The following is a 21,996-nucleotide window of genomic DNA, read 5'->3' as shown; positions in this document are numbered from 1 at the left end:
CGTCGTCTGTAGCTGTTGACATCATGTGGACGAAGGTGATGTATGATGCTTGTCAAAAGACGAACTTAAATGAGGCACGTGTGCACAGAGGAATGTGACACATAGTGTACTTTAGCTTCAAATGCCTTGTGTCACAGTGTCACATTCATTTTAGGAGGATTGACCAAGAATTGGGTGTGTGCCCAGCTGCGCATACCCATTGCTGAAGTTGTCTGTCTGGTTTCCGACAATTCGGAGAGCTTCATGACACTACCGTTCAGCCCAGAGACATAACGCATGGGGACAACAGAAATTTTAATCTCCTTACAGTGCACCATTTGATAATTCATACTCTGCCTGTATAGCTGTGTGCTGATTCAGCCGCCATGACGAGCTGCGTTACCAGCGCCCCCTGGAAATTTGATAACAGTGAAAAGTAGCGAAGCGTAGGTGATGGTCCAGCAGTCACCGACCAGGTCTAAACTGCAAAGTTACCAAGACTCTGTGTGTGATGTGCATTTGGCGTGTCTGAATACCGTGCTTTTTGTTTTTGTTCTTTATATGTTAAATAGCAGCATGGTTTCGGGTAACATCATTGTTAGGTGTTATGGCCTTAAAATTGTCGTGCAGCTTCAAACCGTGCCAACCCCATTGTCACTGTCGGTGCTGACGTGGGCACCGGTAAAGTGATAAAGTGGCAGGCAATGAGTGTTGCGAAGTAACCCACTATTGTTCGTCTGTCAGAGCACACCCGATTTTTGTTCAAGTTTCATCAGATGGTGATTTGGTTCGTGCATTGGCCCTTCTTTCATCTTTTATGGCAACATGACAGTGGTGGAAATATGGACTAACCAGGTAGCAATGTGTTGGCAAGCTTTTCTTTCCATAAGTGGAAAGAAATTTAGGAATACCTCCGGGAGGCTCCTGGATTTTGACGATTTCTTCCGGTTGTACGGTTGACAGAAAAATCTCCCGGAAATTGATGTTGTGCGCCATTTCTATCTGCGTCCTGTGTATTGTCTGGCTACATTGGCAAAAAAATTCAACAGAGTTTATTTGGAAATCCACTGCGCGTGGTGTTGTTAAGATTTAGGGAAACGCACCACATGCATTATTTCTTTAACTTTTTTAAGATCACAGCGCCGCTGTCTATGTTGACGGGGTTGTTGAGTGCCCTAGCGGGCCTAGCCTCTTTCAGCGATCAAGCAAATGGCCCACTCCGCAACTAGCAGCACTAGACTCTCCCTCATTCTTCTTGGCGTCAGCCACTTCTGCGTTACGTAGGCCTAATGGGAGTCATGTGTTTAAGCAAGGAGTGCAAGCACAAAAAAATATGTTCCACTATTTTTAAAGCAGTGGGCAACCAAAAGTGATGCTGGGTGTTTTGTCGACACCACAAAGCAGTGCAGAGAGCGAGCAAAATTAAGCATTGTGAAAAAGAAGAGAACACAGTTCGGCTTGTCCATGTGTGATAAGATGCTGGGAAACGTCCTCCTCGCAAAATTTCACAAAAATCGAATTTGTTACAATCAAACATACTCTGAAGAATTTAAGAAGGCAAAATCAGCTGCAATGAAATGCTTGCAAAAGTGAGTCCTTGATGCTCATGTGGTCATTTGTAAATCTGTAAATAAAAGTCATAATCAAGTTGTCTTTATGCAGATGCACTGTTAGTATTTGAAAAACTAGTCATCGAAAGGGAGTGGGGATAACTGACTGGCTCTCCCCAGTCAGAATATCTCCCAGACTTGATTTCTCCATTGGGCTGCTGAGCACGAGGTCGCGGGATCGAATCCTGGCCACGGCGGCCGTATTTCGATGGGGGCAAAATGCGAAAATACCCGTGTACTTAGATTAAGGCGCACGTTAAAGAACCCCAGGTGGTCAAAATTTCAGGAGTCCCCCACTACGGCGTGCCTCATAATCAGAAAGTGGTTTTGGCACGTGAAACCCCATAATTTAATTTTTTTTTATTTGATTTCTCCAAACTTGGCAGGTATGCTGAAGTTATAGCAGATCTGTTATTTCTGATTTCTAGGTGTTCCCTGCTCTATGAATTGCTGGTCTGCGGCTGTGTTTTTTTGGAACATTAAACCACATCAGTCAAACATTCAGTCAATTGGTTCATATGCAGTTAAACCTCACAATAACAAAATCGGCGGGAACAGCAAAAAAATGAAAAATTCGCTTTCGCCAGAATTTTGTTGTGAAATGAGACAGCACCAATAGGTAATGCATCGCAGAACGAAACTTTACTCAGGGTGTCTACCAACTGGAAAAACCGGGAATTCTCATGGATTTTAAATAGTCTGGAAATACTCAGAGAAAACTCGAGGAGTTTGTGCTTCTATAAGAGAAAGTCAGCTGTAATATTATTGAAAGGTAACAAAAGTCACGCTAATGCTAGCTTGATCGAGTAACATAGACGAATCATAAGGAATCGTCTTTGACGCCGTGTTTTTAGTTGGGGGAGTTGCCAGTGTAAAGTCGACCAATTTTCCTGACCCCCGTTTTATGGCACATGCCCAATAATTCGGGCGGCTTCGCGGCACCGCCACATACCCTATAGAGTATAACAACGTCTGAAATTTAGGACGCAAGAACTCTTCGCCGTCCGATTTTCTGGACTTTTTGCCGTTACCGCAGGTCTGAAATGGCATTAATCAAAGCCACCACCGCCGCCATTTTGATTATCTTGCTGCCTCGTACCGGCGCTCTCGCATGCAGATCCGCTGACAGCCTAAGCCACCACCGCCGCAACGCTAGGCCTAGTTGCTTCGACGTTTGCTATTAAGCTTCTTGCCGTTTGGTGGCGTGTTTTTTCATTGAAAGAATTCGCCGCTGTCAGCAATGGCACCGACTGCGCCTTTGTAATCTTCGCTATTGGCTCCGAAGCTCTGAAAGCACGGCGCCTTGCATAATGCTGATTCTCAAAAGTCAGCTTTGCCTCAATACAGCAACGTTAGGCGCTGAATCATGCACTAAGTATTGTGCGTGGGAAAGGGCACTTGTCACGTCTCCTGTCACAGTCTGAGCGCCGATATGCCTAATAAGTGTACTGGCAGGCCTTCAGAGATTTTCTGGATGTGCCTGTAGCGACTTGAGCCCTTCAAGGCAATAAAAGACGCATTAATTTTTTCGGACGTTTTCGCGGTCCCTAGGGAGTCCGAAAAATCAGACGTTCACTGTACATCTGACCCAGAGGGTGCTTCAAATGGTCCATCGGGCGAACGCGCAGCAGAAGGGGGACGAGAACAGAAAGGACCGGCGCATTGAGGAATTAACAGGGAAGGAAGTGTGCTGCTGCTTCTTTGAAGGAGCTTGAGCTGAAAAACAATATTGGCTGACACCGAGACGCACGTGTCCCTCATCCAAACCAAAATATATACTTTAAAACAGTGAAACATTACACTGAGGCGTTGTGCACAGGCTGAGAGTATGCCAGGACAGTTGACGTTGACTTTCCAGCTGCTGAGAGAGACTTGTGACAAAGTTCGGGCCTCATGCCAATGAGCTTGCTGTCGGCTGATAGGAAAAGCTATTTGAAAATGTTCGACTCGATTTGCAATGAGCTTCACCATATTTTTTTTTTTTTTGAGATATCTTCTGTGAATTTTACGAACTCCTCCCTTCTGTTTCCTTTTTGAATAAGATAAACACTACTCCTTACTATTCAAAGTGTATTAAGTAATTTTTTTAATTTTTTAACATGCTTACTAGAGAGTGACAGCATCGAGCCACATGGTGTCAGCCCATTTTGATACAAAACTAATTTCTGTGTCAGTCAGGGAATTCTGCGAAGGCACTCAGGGAAAACCTGAAAAACATGGGGAATTTGGAAATGTAAACTTGGTAGACACCCTGTTTACTGTCAAAATTCCGTTAGCTCACTTTGGCAAGCTTGCTGGAGGATATAGAACTGCATTGCCGACATCACAAAGCGTGCCGCATGCGTCGAACAGCAGTGGCAGCACTGTCGTGGAGCAGTATCCTCGGTCAATTGCTTTTGGATATAAGATCACTTTTGGGATATTTTACCTAAATCGGCACCGATGCGTCCGGTGCCGAGTCCAAACACGATCGTATCTCGTATAACCGATGGCAATCGATAGAGATTACGGCCGCTTCATGTAAATCTACGTCCGGTGCCGAATCTGCACGCAATGCCTGTCGGATGACACAAAAACCAGTGTTCTTGAAGCAAGAGATACATATTCCCGGACGATGGCCCGATGCGCGGCACTCCATGCTGCGACTGCCACCTCAAGCGGCATCAACAATTTCACGTCAGTGGGATGTGGATTTCCTTGTTCTTGCTGCATTTTCCTCACCGAGGTGCACATTACGCACTGCACTAGGTGTGCAAAAACCATTGTCACATGTCAGTGGCAACATGCACGCCACGTCAAACAGGCAATCGGCAAACAAGATGGTGGACATGACGTATTTCCAGCGCAGGCAATCGCTTTTGGCACTTAGTTGTTTTTTGTAAACAAAAATGTATTATAGTGCTATTTTACACAATTTTAGTGCGAATCAATCGCATTTGAGCACGTTTTGGAGCCTGCTAACCTTGCACGAGTAGGCAGTATGCGAGGCTACGTTCCGTCAAATTTCGTTGATGTGGGATTGTAGTACAGGCACACTTTGTTGTCGAGAGTTACGAAATGCATTGAATCCTATGGGCATTTGCGGGGGGGTACGAAAACATTTCATTGTCGCGAGAATTTCGTTGCTACGGGTTACAACTCTATTTTGCTGCCACTGCAGGAGGAAGAGGAGGAGGAAGCAGCAGCGCTCCGCGTGGAAGAGGCAACGTCCACCACTCTGCTTGTGACACCTGTCACAAATACTGTCATCCTTGTCTGCGCTGGGAACACCAGCCAGCCCAGCTGAGGTTACAAGGGACGGTGCTAAAGCTGCCACTGGCAAGACGTCGACCACGAATGCACCTGGCTGGCAAACGCTGTTGTGATTGCCTGCCACAAGGCGGCAGCTTCAGTTCTTTCTTCCGAGAGCGTGGCAGGACGTTCCAGGCATTCATGGCGGCACGCCTTCAGCCAGCTGCCTAGAGTGTGCCGCCGTTAAGACCCAAGCCAACACACGAGTGTAGCTAAGGGACTGTGGAGACAGAGTTACAAAATGCCACTGCTGTGCTGCCTGTGTTGCCTTGGGTCTGCATCTGCGCTGTTGGATGGTCGCAAAATGTGCAAGAAAAGAAACCTCGCCAGTGACTCTAGTCGCTGCAGTCGCACCCGGCAATTGTGTCCCCTGCGAATGCGGCGAAGGCCCAGCTGATTGCCCACCCAAAGCAGGTTTCTGTCATGGAGGTCATTGTTAGCCATGGAGTTTGCTATAGGAATTGTTGCAGTGCTGGCAGTTGCATTGGTGAAGCACCTGCTTGAAGACTGTGCTTACGACAAGCTGCTGGGAAAACTCGGCGGTGCTGTTACCGTCAGCCTTGCCATGGTGTGGCGGGAAATTCGGGTGTGCCGTTCTTTTTTGTCAACTTGCATTAAGCCCAAATAAAGGTACTGCAAAAGAGTGAGGTGCCCTTAGAAGCCACAAAAGTATGCTTATTTCTCCAAAACCAAGACTCACTTCCACACTGGCACAACGGGAAGCATTTGGAATTTCGTAGCGTCCCTTGGCAGCTAACTGACATGTTTGCTAGAGTTTAGTCGCAAATTCAGTCACGTAATTGCTTCAGGTTGCACTTGCAATGTTATGTGCTTGTGGGCTTTAGTGAACTCTCCTTTTTTAATTTTCCCTCTGGCACAGGCAAGCAGTCTCGAATCTCCCGCCCTGCCTTAAGGTTTAGCAAGGCTGCCTTATCGCAAGATGGAGCAAAGTGCCTCGGCAGGGTTTGCAAGCATCATCTGCCATCGATGTCTGGTGGGTCACTCAGTCTGCAGCGAGTTCACCTCTCATGTGTGGAGCCAGCATTCGGTTGTGCGACGCCCTCAGCGTGCCTGCTTGTGGTGCCGAAGCTAAGCGGCTGTGCAGAGGGAGGGCCGGATTCGAGTGTGGCAGCGCTGCCGTGCCTTGCTGGCCGCGGCTTCTTGTTCAACCATGTGTGAATCTTCGCTGCGCGCAAAGTGTTGTCGTGCAGCGAGCACTGTTTTCAAAGTTGCTGCGCCATGGTGGCAGAGTTGGGTAGGCCTTTCCCTACTGTGCATACAGATGGTTTGGTTTGCTGGAAGCTAAACTCTACTGCGTACTCTGTACATGCATTTCTGAATTTTTGTTTTAAAATCTATTTTTATTTTTGTGATGCCTTTCTTCTTTATGCTGTGCCCCCCCACCTTTATGAGACTTTTTTCTTATTTGTCGTGTTCATGGCCAAGTGTTTGTAGCCTGCATTCTGATTTCAAACTTGTGAAAGGTAGGAAGAGGCCTGGAAAGGGGCTCAACGCATGAGCTTGCCTCGGGGACAGGGCCTCCATTGCTTTTCCCCAAGGTCAGCATAAGAGGAAGGAATGACCAGCAATTCAGCACTGCCTTAAGTGACACGATCTGTTGACAAAGCGTAATCTGCCACATATAGAGTCAAAAGGCAGGTACAAAAGATGCCTGTAGCTGAGCCATTTGGATTGTCACACTGTTTATCTTTTTTTTTTTTTTCGGCCTTGCATAACTTTGAGATTGGGCACATGCACAAATGCCAGAAACGAAACGGGGAGGGAGGAGCATGCCTGAAGTGACGTTTACTAAAGAGTGAGCAGCCCTCAACCTATGCAAATCAGCTTCTCCTCTAGAGTTAGATTCTGGGCACAGCACCTTCATGCTGGTCATACCTGTTTCCTTCCTTCTGGTCAGCGGCCTTTCAGGCCGATAGAAAAAAAAAAGAAGAGCGAGCTACGTGACCGGCTCCTTGCATTATATATATATATTTTTTGCCCAGTATCAAAGTAACGCGGCTCAGCGATTGCGGAGGTTAAAGAATTGTTCATGTTAAGCAGTTCAGTTTTGTTCATTCTTGTATTGTACATAGGTGGCTAGACTTTCTTGTGTGTTCCCCGCTGGAGGCCATGCTAGGTTAGTGCAAGTTCCTTTACAGTGCCCTGCTGTGGACTAGGCACGACTGTGTCCTTGTGTTGCTGCAGGCACACAATGCATTTTTTTTTTCTTCTTCTCAAGGACCCCACGTGATATCGTGGTGCATCTGCCGTTGAGCCAAGTGCATTTGGTGTGCTGTTTATGTTGTTGTGACTCTCTGTTGTTGCTTCAAAGCCTAGTTAAGCCAAAGTTGTTTTGCTGCAAGACTGAACTCCAAGCAGGGAAGTTAAAACTACTCTGGCATTTGCCACCTCAACACGTGCTGCAGGCTGCCATTCCAGATATATGCACCTCCTACATGCAGAGAGTACCAGCCGTACGACTTCAAGTTGCTATTTGAGGAAAGAAAAGGGCTGACATCTATGCCGAAATCAGCTGTAAAATCATTACACTTGTTTAATCACATAACCTGAGAATACCTTTGGAAAGGTCATAACCAGCGAGACTCTGAAGAAGTTAGGGATAAGCAGTTGATTCGAGCACGTTGACTGGAGCGAGGCAAGGTCAGAGTAGGCTTGGTGTTCTGTCTCTGTGCAGAGGACTCTGTTCCATCAACCCACATGTACGACATTCCGTTCACTTTGAGGTCGTTCTGCTAGCTCTTTTAGCACCGCACCCACTCCCTACCTTGGGCATACACACCTGTGTGCAGAATTCCGTGCATCCCATGCTTGCATGTCTGTCAACACCGTACTCATTCTGCAACATGCTGCGAGTGCAGCTAGCACCTGCAGAGCCCAGTGTTGCGAGTCTTCTGGCTGGATGCCACGATCTCTGCCAACACTGCCACTAAGTCAGCACTGCATGCCTGGTTTCTTTTTGGTGCGTTTGTATGTTTGCGTGTGTGTGCACCTGTAGGAAGAAAGGACGGGACTTCTGTCGGGTCGCTCGCCTTCCTTTTTTGTCATCATCTGTGGAACTGCGTCACGGAAGCTCGCAGCGAGCAGACAACAGAGCAACGAGTGTGTGCTGAACGTTTCATCTGCTCACTGTGCCGTCGTGAACGTGCCCAGCGATCCAACCCCTGTGTCCACGCTGCGCCTGTTTCGTACTTCCCCCACCCCCCTGCCTTGAACTTGTATTTAATGATTTGTACATAAAACTCGCAGTGACGTCTCGACAGACTGGGCAAGGTGCAGGAGTCATGGACTGTTTTTACCGAACCCCTGTTTATATGCGCCGCTGATGAAGCAGCTTTGTTGCTTGAAGTCGTGTGAGGAGGTCGTTTGTTGTGTTCGCGATTCGAGTTAAGAAACCTGCTCGAAGATGTGAATAAATGCATATATAGCGCAATGCCCTTAGGCTCTTCTTTGTGTGCCACTTACTGCACCCAATGTGGTTTTCTAGGAATTTCAAGCACAATGCCATGTGCCCAGTTCTGAAAAAACCTTGAGAGGGAATAAATGTGCTCTTCAACAGCTTTTTAACATTTTAAATAAACCTGCGTAATTGCTACATATTACTTTCGTGAGTATGCGAGCGGGATATTCTGTCCTCGCAGCAGGGGGCCTGCAGTTTTCTTTCCTTCAAAGTTTTACAATGGCTGTGACTTGTATATATTTTGCATATTTCGCAAAAGACATTGGCTAGATTTCTTTATACGTCGTGTTTAAGTAGTACCTCTGGCACAAACAAATGTAGAGAGCTAATGGTAAGGAAGGGTGGATAGGTTGGCCGGGAAGTCTTGTCTTTAGCCTGCCACTCCTCAACTGTGTACAAAGAGAGAGGGGAGAGAGAACATGATGACAATACAATAATAGTGAATGCTAGGTATCAGTCCAATGTACAGTACAAACTTGTGATTGCACCATCTGGTGGCAGACAGTACATGGTTTGTGAATGGAGTGGTGCTGTGAGGATTATTGGTATAGTGCGCGGAGGCTCTCTAGGCATCTTGTTTCTCTTTCACTCGCACTTTCTGTCATTCCTTCGAGTGAAGCCGAAGGAAGCGGTCGTGCAGTCTCAGCAGAGCGAATTCTCAAAACAGCAGGAGCAGCATGCCAAAGCGCTAAGTCCCTGCCTTTTTTTTTTTCATACATTTAGTTCTTGAAGCAAATAGGCTCAACAAATAGTCTAGAATCTTTGTTTTCTTCCATCCATAAGATTTTTCTCCCTTAGGGATACATAAAGAACAGATATATTATTTTTCGTGATGGTGTTACGAAGGAGGAGCCCTAGAGTGAGGTGTGTGCAGTGCAAGGGTCTCTGACCCTTTCGGTGAAACACAATTTGAGTCGGCAAGCGAGGCACAGGACGAGCATGTCTGTAGGATACTCGCCTTGGTTGCTCAGTGGCAATGGTGTTGGGCTGCTAAGCACGAGGTCGCGGGATCGAATCCCGGCCATGGCGGCCACATTTCGATGGGGGCGAAATGCAAAAGCACCCACGTACTTAGATTTAGGTGCACGTTGAAGAGCCCCAGGTGGTCTAAATGTCTATGCACTATGGCGTGCCTCATAAAGTGGTTTTGGCATGTAAAGCCCCATAATTTAATGTCTGTAGGATACGTGGCTAGCCATGTATGGCTGGACAAAACTTTTATTTGAAGCATCACTGCAAGCCAGCCTAGTTCGAATTGATTCGTCGTGAAACATTGCGCAAACAGGCAGATCGATGTCCCAGTGTTTGTTTCTTTGTCCCGTCTATTTGTGCAAAGTTTCACAATGAATCACAGGAGAAACATAAGCTACAGGGAAAGTGGGTCAAGGAGCTAGAAAGCGAACTCGAGAATGAGCAGAAGCAAAGGAAGGCTGTAGAAGACAAGCTAGCCAAAGTATAACGAGAGTTAAGGGCTGCCATTCTGCCAAGCAACGGTGGATGCTTCGATGAGAGCACCACAATGAGGGCAGTGGCGTATCAACTATTCCTCAAGTGGGGGGGGGGGGAAAGGGATTGGCAAGTCGCAATCCGTCTGAAGCTCTCTTTGTATCTCTCTCTCAGTACATTTATTTTGTGAAGGTGTTTATTAGTCACCGGCGTTTAGGACCGACATTGGCGCAGGGCACAGACTGTCGGCACGAACGGCATTCATGAGCAAAAGCGCTGAACAGAACGATTCACTATATCGTTCCAATCCTTCTCTACAATTACACACAGGAATGAAAAAGGAGCTACTCGGCGACCTAACAGTTTGTCACTATGAGTGGGCAGGGTGTCTACCAACCGGGAAAACCGGGAATTCTCAGGGATTTTGAGTAGTCTGGAAAAAGTCAGGGAAAACTCAGGGAATATGGGCCTCTATCAGGGAAAATTAGCGGCAATATATTGAAAGGGTCGAAAGTCGCGGTAATGCTGGCTCGAGCAACAGAAAGGAGTCGTAATGAATCGTCTTCGACGCGCTGTCGTCGGCTGGAGGAGTAGCCAGTGTGCAGTCAACGACCGACTTTCCGGATTCCCGATAATTTGGACGGCTTCGTGCCACCGCCACGTAACCCATAGAGTCAACGTATCAGATCGTGTGAAATGTTGGATGCAAGAAGTCTTCGCCGTCCGATTTTCCGGACGTTTTGCCGTGACCGCAGGTCCGAAACGGCAATAATCAAAGGCACCACCGCTGCCGTTTTCATTACTTCGCCACCTCGAACCGGCACTCTCGCACGCAGATCCGCTGGCAGCAGTTGCCACCACTGCGGCAACGCTAGGCCTAGCTCTTTCGACGTTCGCTATGAAGCTTCTTGCCGTTGGGTGCCGAGTTTTTTATTGAAAGAATTAGCTGCTGTCAGCAATGGCACGGACTCCGCATTTGTGGCCCTCGCGATTGGCTTAGGAACTTAGAAAACACGGTGCGTTGCATAATGCCAGTTCCCGAAAGTCAGCTTGGCCTTTGTACAGGAATGTTACATGGTGAAGCATATGCAAAAGTATTGCAGTGAAGCATAACAAGCGTGGGAAGGGGCTATTGCCACGGAACACAGTATGCATTCCTTAATTATACACACGTGCACCCGGTATTTCCTGTCACAGTACAAGCGCCGATATGCCTAATATGTGTACCGACAGGCCTTCACAGCGTTTTCGAACGTGCCTGTCGCTGTTTGAGCCCCTAAGGGCAGTAAATGACACGCATTTATTTTTTTTCCAACTGGCCTATTTTTCGAACGTTTTCCCGACCCCTAGGGAGTTCTAAAAATCGGTCGTGGTCTCTGCAACTGACCAAGATGCTTCAAATGGTCCTTGGGGCGAACGAGTGGCAGAAGGAGGACAAGAACAGAAATGATGTACGCATTGAGGAATAAACGGGAAAGGAAGCTTTCTGCCGCCGTTTTGAAGAAGCTTGAGCTCAAAAAGCAAAATTTTGGCTGATACCGAGATGCAGGTGTCCCTCATCCAAACCAGAATAAACACTTTAAAGCAGTGAAACACAACACTCAGGCGTCGTGCGCGGGCTGAGAGTATGTCAGGACAGTTGAGGTTGACTTACGAGCGGTTGAGAGAGAACCTCAATGGTTACAGAGTTCGGGCCTCATACCACTGAGCTTGCTATAAGTTGATAGAAATAGCTCATATTCGAATATTTGCTTCTATGTGCATCTCCTTTTTATTCGTATTTGTGAATGTCCGACTTCACTTGCAATTTTTTTTCGAAGGCACTTTATTTGCTGTGCATTTTACTAACCCCTGCCTTCTATTCTCTTTTTGAATAACATAAACACTACTCCTTAGTATTCAAATTGGATTAAGTCGCTTTTTTTATTTTTTTCATGTGCTTGATAGAGAGTGACAGCATCAGGCGATATGGTTTCAGCCCGTCTTGGCATAAAACATAGTTCTGCATCACTCAGGGAAATGGGCAAAGGCACTCGGGGAAAACCTGAAAAACTCAGGGAATTTGGAAATGTCAACTTGGTAGACACCCTGGTGGGTCATAGTAGGTCTTGAGGCGGTCAACGTTGACAATGGCTCATCCACGATGGCGCATGTCCGAAGACGGTTCAACGGGCTCAATCACGTAGTTGACCAGATATGTGCGTTTGACGATGCGGTAGGGGCAGTAGTTTCGACGAGAGCTCAGGTGCAGTGGAAGGGACCGAGAGCTACACAAGTCCTCCGGGAAGGAACATGGGCTCCGACGTGGTGTCACTGCAAATGTTCTTCTGGTGCCAGACATGCCAAAGAATGTCACAATCTTGCGCGTTCCCATGCAATATCGCGACACTCTTCGGCATGTCTGGTGGTGGCAGAAATAGGCGCACACTCAGATGCATCCGCTTTGTATGGAAGGATTGTGTCGATTGCCTGCGACGGGTGCCGGTCGTACAGTAAGAAAAAGGGTGAAAAGCCAGTGGTGCTCTAAGTGGCAGTATTGTAGGTGTAGGTTGCGAAGGGGGGCAGAATGGCATCTCAATTTGAGAGGTCGGAGGCTACATACATTGAGCATGTCGCCAAGCATACGGTTAAAGCGTTCTGTGAGACCACTGGCCTGTGGATGGTAAGCAGTAGTAGTGAGGTGCACAACGTGGCACTCTTTGAGGATGGCTTCGACAACTTCAGACAAGAAGACACGTCCGCGATTCCTGAGCACCTCCTGTGGTGGGCCGTGAAATATCGCGCGCTGTAGCCGCTAGGAGAGAGGTGATCAACAGCCACGATGGCTCAGTGCTTACCAGCATATGTCGGGGGAAATGGCCCATACAACTCGATGTCGATGCGCCCGAACAGCCGGCTAGGGTAAGGTAACGGTTGCAGACCGGCTGGCGAGAGGCGCAGTGATTTATGGCACTGAGAATTGGGACATGAGCGAAGGAACTTCTGAACGTAGCTGTACATCTCCCGCCAGTAGTACCGCTGTTGAATACGCCGGTAAGTTTTGAATACTTCCGAGTGTGCACACTGTGGATCAGAGTGGAATGACGCCCATATTTTAGAACACAGACGGCGAGGAACCACTAGTGGCCATAGGTGGTGGTGGTGGTGGTAAATTTTATTGGAAGGGGAAAGGGGGAGGTGGCTGAGGGATCGGGTTCAAGGCCCTGGACCTGCGTGGCCTACTCCGCCAAGTCCACCAGTTCAAGCTGTCGGTCGACGTCCCCAGACCTGTAATTGCTCGGTGGAGTAGGTCGTCAGGAGTGTCGAAATGGTGGGCGTGACGATGTAACGCGCGAGTGGTTGTGCTGGTGCATCAGAGAGCAAGTCTATCAGCGAGGCAATCCAGTAGTCCTTGTACTGTTCGGAAGCGACGGTGCAAAGGTTTATGGAAGAAACGGCAAGCTGGGGGATACGGATCAGCGGGAATTGTCGGGCAAGGGAGAGGGCGTCGGCGTATGAGTGCTGGCGGCCGCTATGGTACATCACGCGAATGTCGTATTGCAGGCGAAGTGCCCAACGTGCAAAGGCGGCTTGAGAGGTCCTTCAGGGAAGACAACCAACAAAGTGCGTGGTGGCCCGTGACGACGTAGAATGGGCGGCCATACAAATATGGCCAAAACTTCGTAAGAGCCTAGATGATCGCCAAACATTCTTTTTCCGTCACGGTGTAGTTTCTTTCGGCTTTCGCAAGCGGGCAACTTGCGTAAGCCACAACGTATTCAGAAAACCAGTGTTTGCGCTGCCCAAGGACTGCTCCGAGGCCAACACCGCTACCATCTGTGTGCACCTCTGTAGGGGCCGTCGGGTCGTAGTGACGCAAAAATTTTGAGGACGCTTAAGCTTCGCTTTTAAGAGTGGAACGCGATAGCATTCGAATATCCCTGACTGCTTCTCAATCTTCCCGGCAACTGCACCGTATGTAACCGCATTGTTTATCGGGAAACGCTCCCGGCGAACGCTATCCACGTATGCGGGCTTTCTGGTCGAAACGCGGCTTCTTGCGTGGGCCGCGATGGATGGATGGGTGGAAGGTCCCCTTTGAAACGGGGTGATGGCAGTTGCCACCATGCTCAGCTTTTTATTTTTGTTTAACTGTCTTGTAAGTTATTAAAATTCGCCATTTTCTTTAAGTACTTCTTCCTACACTTTCAACCTTATGTCACCTCTCTGCTTTTGAACCACCAATCTTCCAATCGCTTTTTGCTAATTTCCACCGCATATTTATTTACATTACTAATGTTATCTCTAAAACCTAGGGCCTCGGGAAGCGTGACTGTGCCCGCATAGACATCGGGATGGATACCGTCACGTTTTAGTATGAGGTGTTCTATTGTTTCTACAGATTTACCACACACAGTACATGTGTCTTCGTTAAATTTCTTTTTATAGCTGCGTGTTCTAAGACATCCTAACCGAGCTTCAAAGAGTAGAGCACTGCCTCTTGAGTTATCATAAAACGCTTCCTTCCTCATCTACTGTTTCCAGTATCGATATAGTTCAACACTATGCTTCTTTGCCATTGAATTTATCAAATTTTTACCTTCCGCGGTTTTAACCTGTCGTTTAATGTTCCGTTTTTCTCCGTCCTCTTGTCTGGCATACTTATAATACTGGTTAGCTTCCTAGTTCTTTTCCGCCATTGTGAGTCAATGCTCTTCCTGTATAGGTATTTAAATACCTTAGATGCCCACCTGTTATCGTCCGATTTCCCCAGACGTTTTTCGTATAGGATTTTACTCTGAGCTTCCCGTGCTTCGAACGATGCCCAGCCCATATCCCCTTGTACTGCCTCGTTTGTGGTTTTGCCGTGGGCACCTAGTGCTTAGTCTTCCAACAGCTCTGATTTACTTCTAGTCTCCACTGAACTTCTGCCCTTAAGCACAGGACCGCATTCCCGAAAGTAAGCCCCGGCACAATTATCCTTTCCAAATGCCTCTCAGTACTTTATCCCTGTTGTACCTCCACAATGCCCTATGTTTAATTATCCCGGCATCTCTCCCGCGATGCCATGGAGGCGAGCGCCATCTTGAGGTATTGTAAGGAACCGGGCGCGCCACTCCATGGCCTCCGCGCTCCGTGGCGTCGGCGGGCGCAAATGGCGAACACCGTCGCTAGTCTATGCATTGTAGAAAGGCTGGAAAAAGGGTTTGAGTTATCGCACAACAAAGTTGTTTTCTCGCATATATTCAAATCACAAAATTACAATCGGAGAGCTATCATATCTGTAGGATGTGTGTTAGTCGGTTCACGATTTTCCCATGTATTTCAGCTTGAGAAATTCAACTAGTTAAGTCAATTCCTTGCGTCACGTGGAGGGCTTGGGTATGCGTGGTTCGAAAACCTTTTTGACGAAATGACGCGGGACGGCGACGTCGGATTTTCCGCGACACGGGCTGCTTAAGAGGAAGCTTTAGCTGGGGGGTGCTCCTTTAAATACGTGTAAAAGGAGAATTTGTTTTTATCGTCAACCACTGCACCAAATTTGACAAGGTTTGTTGCATTTAAAAGAAAAACTTAAAATCTAGTGACTTGGTTTCGAATTTTCGATTTAGGTCGTAATTTTTTATTAAAATATTGGCAATAACTCCAAATTTTCAGAAATCGTAATTATCAAGTTTGCAACTCCGGTAACTCGGCAATGAAAAATTATATCACAATTCTGTGAATCGCATCTAATAGTACATATGAAGCTGACAAAATTCATATGTTACACATGAATCTCAAAAAAGTTTAGTAATATTGAAATACAGCTTTTGCAGAACCCTTGTACACAACGTAACGAATTCACATAATATATAAGTTGACTTATCGAATTTGTCCGCTTTGAATGATCTAATCGATGCCGTTCAGAACCGCGATATCTGTTCTTGATGCAGAGCTATTAATTTGTAAACTTCGTGCTTCTATTTCTTTCGAATTTTTGAAAATTCTTGTAACATTCAGGTCCTAAATCGAAATTCTGCCACCAACAGTCACTAGAATTTACCGTTATCTTTCAGATTCAATAAATTTTATTAAAATCGGTCCAGGGGTTATCTCAGAAAAGCGTTTATGCGTTTTTCATGTATTTGAATAGACCGCGTTGGAGTTGGCCCCGAGCTAAAGCTTCCTCTTAACGCTATATCAGCAAACGGCGCAGGTTTGCGAACGCCTCGTCGCACTCTGACGACCACGAAATGTGGGGCCCGCTGCTTCCAAGGAGCTTCGTCAGGGTAGATATGATGATGGTGGCGAAGTTTCGGATGAAGCGTCTAAAGTAGGAACACAGACCCACAAAACTGCACAGGTCTTTGACGAATGTACTTAGGGAATTCGGCAACGGCCCGAAGTTTGGCTGGATCGGGGAGAATCCCATCCTTAGAGACGACGTAATCTAGAATTGTTAGCTGCCCAGCAGCAAATTGGCATTTCTTGAGGTTTAGTTGTAGCCCTGCGTTTGTTAAACACGTTAAAACAGACCGGAGCCGTTGAAGGTGCGTGGGGGAGTCTGGAGCGAAAACAACGTCGTCAAGATAGCACGAGCACGTGGGCTACTTCCAGTGGCGCAGAACTGTGTCCATCATGCGCTCAAACGTTGCGGGCGCATTACAAAGTCCAAAAGGCATTACGTTAAATTTGTATAAGCCGTCGGGTGTGACAAAAGCTGTATTCGGCCGATCAGCGTCTGCCGTGGGTACTTGCCGATACCCTGAGCGCAAATCTAGCGATGAAAAGAATTATGCGCCTTGTAGACTGTCAATCGCGTCGTCTATGCGCGGGAGAGGGTAGACATCCTTGCGAGTGATCTTGTTCAGGCAGCGGTAGACCACACAAAACCGCACAGGACCATCTTCATTTACTACCCAGGAAGCAAAAGTCGGCTACAAGCGTTCCAGACTCGGCTTGACCCAGCTTGGCCCGTCTAGTGCTAAATTGAGCTCCAAATTAGACGTCTTCTGTGCAGCTTATAGTAACTGTCCTTAAGACTTCTGCTGTAAGATCTGATGGAGACGTAAATGCTCTAGTACGTTTTTAAAGTCGATCTCCAAGTCTTACAAGCATAATTTACGCGCATTTATTTTGCCTCCGGGTTGCAACGATTCGTTCAACACCATCAGTGGAATGATTACATCGGTATGTTATCGTCATATAAAAACGTTCCGCAACACAGAATAATCAACCAGTGTACAGCAACGCTTATGCAAGAGACGATTTCGCGAAGGCCGCTGTCGGTGACAGCGCTTATCAATCTCTGTCAATTTAAATTTACCGCGTCATCCGAAACTAAAGCCATGCCAAAGTTTCGTGTTTCCTTGATCACAATACAACAAAAACTTTCAATAAATATTTGCAAGTTATTGTTACATTACTTTGCAGAAGTTTTAATAAAAATATTCAGATGAAGTTTCACAAGCTAATGAAACATGGAGTCGCGCAAGAATAGATGCGCTACTGTGGCTTGGCCGCTTCCCACGCTGGCACTTCCGTGCTTCCGTGCATTGCATCAGCTTAACTACCGCGCTTTTTAGGCTTTTTAAAGGGCCCATTAACGGTTCGGACAAATTTTGTAGACGCGTAGGGCAGAGCTAAAGTTAATAGAGAGATTTAGTTTAGAGGACGCAAGCCGCTTGCGTCCCCTATACTAAAACTCTCTAATCATTCGCACCACAATTTGTGTGAAACGCCTCATATTAAGAGAGCTACAGACGATTACAAGTTACCATCCTCCATAGTCATGCATTTTCTCCTCAACTCGTTCGCCGAGTGATCGGGGCTAAGCTCCGCCTTCACTGGCTCTGCGTCATGATGGCACGTCGTGTCGTCGCCTTCCGGTGAGCGAGCGCGCGAAGCCTCTCCAAACTCTCCGCCGGCTGCTTGGCAGTCGACCCCAAGCGAGAGCTATCGAAGCAGCGTGCGTTGCTAGCATGCTGTCGCAGCGCCGAACGTGTCTAGTATACCGGTAACCACAGGCGAACTGGGCGTTTCGACGGATGGCTGGAGGCATAAACTCAAGCTGATGAAGGAACTTTAGCGTAGACGTACGTGAGCGTACTGATCGGTCGGCACGGTCCAGCCACCCGCTGGCGCAGAGCTTAACCATCCAAACATAGCGCTAATATTGCTCTAACCAAGTGTAAAGCATTTGAAACATTTACAAAAACAACGTGTTAACGATTACACTCCTGCAAAAAATTTACACCAGCATCAAAGAACACATTTCGTTACTGCTACTGTGTGTGGTTGAGGTTATGCTGAACAACAACTACAGCAGGAAAAATAAAACTAATTTACCAAACACGTTTAGCTGGTAATGCGGTGCACTAGTTACATCGATCAAGACGTCACAATCTGAAGTAAACTAGTTGGCATTTTGGTACAGTATGTATTACAGTGGATAGCTTTATCGTGCAAAACCAAAAGAACAAAAATAAATAGAGCGGCAGACTAATATTGTCACGAGATGCCCATAGGAGGGAGACAGAACGATTTTCTTTACAGGTCTAACTTGCGGTTCGAAACGATGCGGTCTGGAATGTAAAGGTAACTGCATCAATGCAGATTAATAGCAGCTTAGTATTCGTCAACGTTTTCTGTGTGCGGGCGAGATATTCAAGCAGATTAGTCAAAAAGTTTTTACACTATGTAGTTTGGGTCAGGTGCACTGATAACCATTGACACACGAACGCTTTAGAATTAGAACAGAGTTGAGTAGTAGTAGCAGTAAAATATTAAGACAGGGAGTGGCGGAAAAGGGGTTAAAGACTGATGGGTGGCTCCCCTAGTCTAGGGCCTCACTGACCTTGGCCTCCCTGTGGACTTTCCTCCGGACCGTCGTCTGAACCACCAGGTCCTAGCTGGAGAGCTGTACCTCCCACTGCTCCGCTAATGATTGTTGTTAGTTTCTGTTCGGCTGAATTAATTTTATCCGCACCTCTTAAAACTTCATGCACTCTACCCTTACACAGTATCGAGCTAGATGCCCATGGTGTGGCGGTAGACCAATCCTATCCCACATTTCGTGGACGTGTGAAAGAGTTGGGTAACTTTTAATGCATAACGCGCTGTACGGCTGGAAGGCAACGCTGTATATTGAATCGTATCGATCGTCACATTTATTTTTACAAATCCACGTTCATTCGTCTTATACATTCGTTATATACATCCGTGTTTTCATTTCTCACATATTGAGGCAATGAATTTGAGAACGAAATCACCGCACCGACCGGCAGTGGGCCGTCGTCACGTTTCCACGGCAACGCGTCCTCACTACACTGGGACTTAGGTTCGATGCGAGCTGACAACAAAAAAGAAAACGAAAACTTGCCGTACTGTCCTTTCAGGATGACTTTGCTAACAATGGCATATGCACGGTGAATTAAACAGGACCAAAGTGTCCATGTTTGCCAATGCTATATGCTTTAGGTGCGAAGCTACTCGTTGATATTTAGGCTTGGTTCTGGCACAAAGGTAAAATTGGTTTGTATTCTGCAGATTCCTTCCCCTCAGTTCGTTTGCAATTACAGCAACTGTTTTATTGTATAAAGCATGTTGTTTTATAGAAATTTCATTATCCACTTACGAGACATGAGGAGCTTAACTTATACGAGACAAAGTATTTTTTTTTTCGTACAGCTCTTCTTGCTAAACTGCAACAATACATTATTTATACAATGCGAGCAACAGGTTATTTTCAGTTAAGTCGCCTGTGCTATTTGCGAGGTCCCTGATTGACATGCTTGAACCAAAAAGTGCGTTGAAAGGAGCGTCGCTGAATGAGAGAAGTTCTCTTGGGGTTTTCTGTACGTACACTAATCGAATCTTCCTGCACCGCATGATTGCTAGTCACGATGCTGTGCGACTAGCCACAGTAGGAGAACCGTCAGTCCGTTTATTTAGAGTGGAAACTAGCAAGAAATTGATAGGGACGAATGATGACACAGAACAGGGGTGCTACCTCTTCCCTGTCAGTTTTGTAGTCGTTCCCACCCTCTAAATATTGTATTTTTTGTTTTGTATTAATCTCGTACACTGTGCGGTTTCAGTTACTTTCGCATCATTACGATTCAACGTGTGTGCTGTAGTATGTAAAAATAAAAACAAACAAAAAGAATGTGTACCAACCAGCCTAACAAAGCACATCAAGTCATGCCATCGCCACTTTTGCTTCTAGTTGTCACGCGCCAACCGGCCCGAGGATGCCGTACTTCGTGAAATTTGTTCTTTCCATCGAAGCCTCACTTTAATGAGCACTCTATTTTAGAATCTACGCTAACCTCACAAGTTGAACAAAAACTAAATAAGCTTTCCCACGCGTTCTTTAGGCACAAAACACTGAAAGCGTAGGAATTATTCCCGCGGCACAGAATAACTACAGACAGTAATGGTAGCCGTCTTGAGCTGTGTTATGATGGCATTTCAACGGAACCAATGCTACTTCAACACAGTGCACTCCACTTCAAGAACTGAAGACAGTATGGGCATAGAAAACAGGCTGTGTACAACGAATGGTTGGCACCGTCCGCATGACCTTGGTGCCCGTACTAGTCTTCGTCGGAAAAAGGCAACCTTTCAACTCACTGCCACCACCAAATAAATGCATTATCTCCTATAGTGGCTGATTTAGTCCCTTTTGGTGTCCTGCATCCATTGCTGTTTGGAAGTGCAATTTTTCACTTTTCTATCCTCTCGCCTTCGAAAAACAACCTTCTAATATTTCAAACTGTATAGGAAAAGTGGTCGGCAACTCTTCCCATCCATAATTTTTGCACACGCGTGGTGCATCAGAACTGCATCAGCAAATGAAGTATAGCTCTCCCATACTATATGCCTTCGCTACAGGAATGAATTAAGAAGGCGAATGGCTATTCTGGTTTTAACACGTAGCTTCGCTATGTGTCAAAGAGAACATTTTGTAAGGCAGCCTGCTTGCCACTTGCAAAAGAACACAAACATCGGTTGACTGAGCTTCCACAGGCACGTAGATATCACGGCGAAAAGCTACGAAGTTCCAGCAAAACGTTGTAGCATATTTCTCTTGAGAAATAACACGTGCATCTGGCGTCCAAACGTAAATGTCGTCTTAAGTCTGCTTTCTTTCAGTTTATTTTTGCTGCAATAAACAGACATCGCGCTCGGATGCAACTGAATTTTATGCTCGATTTTTGCAAGGGTGGGTGCGTAATACCATGCAATGAATGACAGCTTGTGGACATTGCTAAGGTCTGTCATCTCTACGCACGACGTCACTCGAAAGCGAGCAAAGAGGTTACATTCCGATAACCGTAAATTGTTCCTCCAGGCAGCAACAGTGAGTTCTTGCGTGTGTATAAGAAAAATAATGATCGATGCCTGGCTTCTCTGCTAATCTTTCGGGCACACCCGTTTCTGTTTCCTTATATTAACAGTTTCTCTTATATTTACAGCACGTCTGAACTTTAGAGAAGGCAATGAGACAAAGTTTATATAATCTCACCGTACAAAAACGCCTTCTTGTACCGAATTTCGCTGTTTTGTTCTAATGGTATGGTATGGCATGGAGAACTTTATTGTGTCCTGAAGGTCAACCCTACGTTGACGCGGGCCGCTCCCACGTTGGGACTGTCAGGCCGAGCCCTTCAGCCACATCGTTTTGTTCTAAGCCTCTCATTATTATAACAAATGCGCGCTCAGGATTTTTGCTGCGAGTGTGCGCCAATAACAGTAAAAACATTATCAGAAAATGCAAGGAGCATTATTAAAACAACGGTGTCCAGGTCCCGAAGGTACCTACAAGGAAACAGCTCAAGAACTGGCATCCTGGAGTGTTTTGGTGTCTTCACGTGTATTTGGGGCTGAAAAGTGCTACTCGCTAGCTAAATTATGCCTTCTTATTTACACTGTCATATGAGTATTTTCACTGTTTATGGAGAAGAATATTGTCTTTGAGTTGCTAACCTACGGAACTTAACGTAACTTAATTGTTTCGGGGCTGGAAATGAAAATTTATCGCTTCCGTCATTACTCGGTTCTCACATGTCTACAAACAAGAGGAATAAGCTCGTTGTACTGCTTCAGTTTATGCGGGAAAGCATTGGGTTTGAAGGCGGTACTTCAAAGGCAGTACTTAACGTTACCTACGCTTGTAACTGGGCGGGGTTTAATACATTAGTGTGGAGTACTTTTCTCGTTTGCTGG

At 46.4% G+C, this 21,996-nt stretch overlaps 1 protein-coding gene across 7 annotated transcripts in view; it reads left to right on the top strand.

The window, feature by feature from the left end:
* LOC126523558 (uncharacterized) overlaps positions 1-8,333 on the top strand; it is a 129,492-nt gene extending 121,159 nt beyond the window's left edge. For all 7 annotated transcript variants that reach the window (XM_055066921.2, XM_055066920.2, XM_050172159.3 and 4 more), the window contains one exon: positions 4,750-8,333. In XM_055066921.2, the coding sequence (XP_054922896.1) occupies positions 4,750-4,875 (126 nt within the window). In that variant the 3' untranslated portion in view covers positions 4,876-8,333. The remainder of the gene's footprint in view (positions 1-4,749) is intronic.
* Positions 8,334-21,996: the final 13,663 nt, after the last annotated feature.

The sequence above is a fragment of the Dermacentor andersoni genome, chromosome 6, assembly GCF_023375885.2.
Source record: "Dermacentor andersoni chromosome 6, qqDerAnde1_hic_scaffold, whole genome shotgun sequence".
Taxonomy (NCBI): domain Eukaryota; kingdom Metazoa; phylum Arthropoda; class Arachnida; order Ixodida; family Ixodidae; genus Dermacentor; species Dermacentor andersoni.
This window is presented reverse-complemented; position numbering and strand designations above follow the sequence as displayed.